At 39.7% G+C, this 2683-nt stretch overlaps 1 protein-coding gene across 1 annotated transcript in view; it reads left to right on the top strand.

Moving 5' to 3' along the window:
- LOC101858400 (brorin) overlaps positions 1–2683 on the top strand; it is a 32701-nt gene that overhangs the window by 26515 nt on the left and 3503 nt on the right. The window contains exon 3 of the mRNA XM_005095619.3: positions 1642–1732. Within this exon, the coding sequence (XP_005095676.1) occupies positions 1642–1732 (91 nt within the window). The remainder of the gene's footprint in view (positions 1–1641; positions 1733–2683) is intronic.

The raw sequence follows: 2683 nt of genomic DNA on the forward strand, positions 1-2683 counted from the left end.
TCCCCCCACCTTTCCATTCCTGAATTGTGTTGATGGGGTCCTAAAACATTCTCAATTACAGTTACAGTTTATTTATTGTCTTTTTTATTTCTTGCCTATCTACAATGTATTGACGAGAGCAATTTTTTTCCTCCAACTTTAGCTAACTATTGTAATTGTTTTGACCTCCCTCTCGGCCTCTAAAACTGTGTCGATGGAGGCGTCAAATCTTCATAGTTGCTGTTTAAGTTGGTGATTACTCCGTATCTTAGAATTACTAAGTTCTACCTGACATTTTTTGGCGTTTTGAGTTACTAAGACCATGAAGTCAGAAACCAAATGTTCTCTTTGATCTTATCAAAATGGTAAAATTATTCGGAGTCGATAAACAAGATATTCAAAGAACTGCATTCCGAAAAGCTTGACAAGTTGTGAAACTCAAAATACGTCAAATTCCTTTAACTAGGCACTCAGTAGAAAGAATTTTGTAACTCAAGGGAAGCATGCATTTATAACCTCTTTGGGTAGCGTATTAATTCACACCAGGACGGCCTCCTAAATGATCTAAATTGTGTCGATGGGAGCGTTTACAAAATGTTAACAATTACAGCTGGGCGTTGGCCTGCTATTTTGGGTGTACTAAGCCACAATTTTAAATCTTCTAATTCTTTTAAGACTGCATTTTTTATTGTGTGGTATTACAAACAATGACATGTACTCAATAAATAGTCTGATGAAGTTCAGATTCTAAACGTTGAAAAAAATACTGCTATGAGGTTTGTTCCAGAAGTCAGTTTCCCTCTGTAAAATCGACAATTTTTATTTTATAGACATGAAATTTTGGTTATACATTATACAGAATACATATTATTTTCTATGCAATAGAACAATCGTTGATCTCAATGCACTTTTTCATCCAATGCATCCAACAGTCAAACGCAGTGACCATATCCGCTTCTGCCAGTGTACTTTACGCGGCATTTGTTTGGAACACAATTTCTTCCTTGTCTTCAAATCGTTGACGCCATAGTTCTTCTTTTTTCTTTTACCTGTTTTATATGTGTTTTCGCGACCCTTCGGCACAATTTAGAATACCTAGGAGGCGGGCTTCCGACCCTGCCTGTCATGGCCAACCTGAGCTGAGGTTGGTAGGATGGGGGGTGATAGAGGGAAACTATAGTGGTGATAGATGGGGGGGGCAGATGTATACACCATCCTAGCAGAGAGGCCGTGATACTCGATACACATTTACTCCCAACTCTGGAACCGAACTTGGGTCTAATGTGTGCGACAGTGGAGTGTCTAAGCTCTACATGTCACAGACGCCAGTGGACCTTCTTTAGTTTTGAGGGAAATTTGTTGATTTTCCTGCAAAATTGTTGATTTTCAAACACGCAAACTTACTTCTAGGCCAGACCTCGTAAAGTAGGTGCGATTTTTTAAGGACAATTAATTATGAAACACTTTTGAATCGTTTTTTTTTTCTCTCCTAAAAATAAAATGTTTTGAAATTGTTGCCTGCGTATAGCTGGGGAGGGGGATGGGGAGAGGTATGGGGTTACTTTTGGTTGTTTCTTGTTGTTGTTGTTGGGGTTCTTTTCTGATGTCGTTTTTGTTTTTAGGACTTGTTAAAACGTTGTTTTATTTTGTCTCTGTCTGCAGGACTGTATGGTAGAACGACATTGTGTTAGTTACAGCAACGGGACCAACCAGTGTTGTCCTAAATGTGAGGAATACGGCTGTCGGCATACAGGTGTGTGTGTTTATGTGCTTGTTTGTGAGTTTGTGTTTGTGAGGTGTGTTTGTGTGCGTGTGTGTATGTGTGTGTGTTTGTACGTGTGTGTGTTTGTGTGTGTGTGTGTGTGTGTGTGTGTGTGTGTGTGTGTGTGTTTGTACGTGTGTGTGTTTGTGAGTGTTTGTGTGTGTTTGTGTGTTTTTGTGAATGTGTGTGTGTGTGTTCAAGTGTGCGTTCATGTGTGTGCGTGTGTATCTGTGTATCTATGCATGTTGGTGTATACTGGGTGTTGATTTGTATGTGTATGATCATGTAAACGTGTGTGCGTGATTGTGTGTGTTTATATTATGCATAATGTGTGTTTATGTGCATGTATATGTGTGTGTGTGTCTGTTTGTATGTCTTTATATGTATTTGTTTGTTTATGTATGTGTGTGTGTTTGTGTACGTTTATAATAATGTATTTGTGTGTTTATGTATATTGTGCGTGCGTATTAGTATGTGTTTACATGTATACACTATTATTTTATGTATATGTATGATTATGTCAATGAATGTGTGTCTGTGTATGTTTATATGCACGTGTGTGATTATGAGTATGTGTGTGCGTTTTGTGTCTATATTTAGATATGTCATATATGTGTATGCTCGTGTACGTCTATATGTGTGTCTGTATGTGCTTAAATGTATGTGTGTCCGTGTTTCTGTGTTTAGGTCTACCCTACAAAGTAACCCTTTCCCCCCCCCCCGACCTCTCGCCAACTCGCAACCACCGTATATCTTCCCGTTCTATTTTCTCATCTATCTCCCCCACCCCCTACCGCCCCCTTCGGCTCCCTTTTATCTTCCCAACCCCTAACTCCCTTCTACAATTCTCTGTCTCCATATTCTACCTCCCCCCTCTATCACCGTACCCTCTGTTCTCTTCGTCCCGTCACCTTTCTCCCAATTCCCTCCCCCCCTCCCTCA

Source organism: Aplysia californica, unplaced genomic scaffold (genome assembly GCF_000002075.1).
Source record: "Aplysia californica isolate F4 #8 unplaced genomic scaffold, AplCal3.0 scaffold00109, whole genome shotgun sequence".
Classification (NCBI taxonomy): Eukaryota; Metazoa; Mollusca; class Gastropoda; order Aplysiida; family Aplysiidae; genus Aplysia; species Aplysia californica.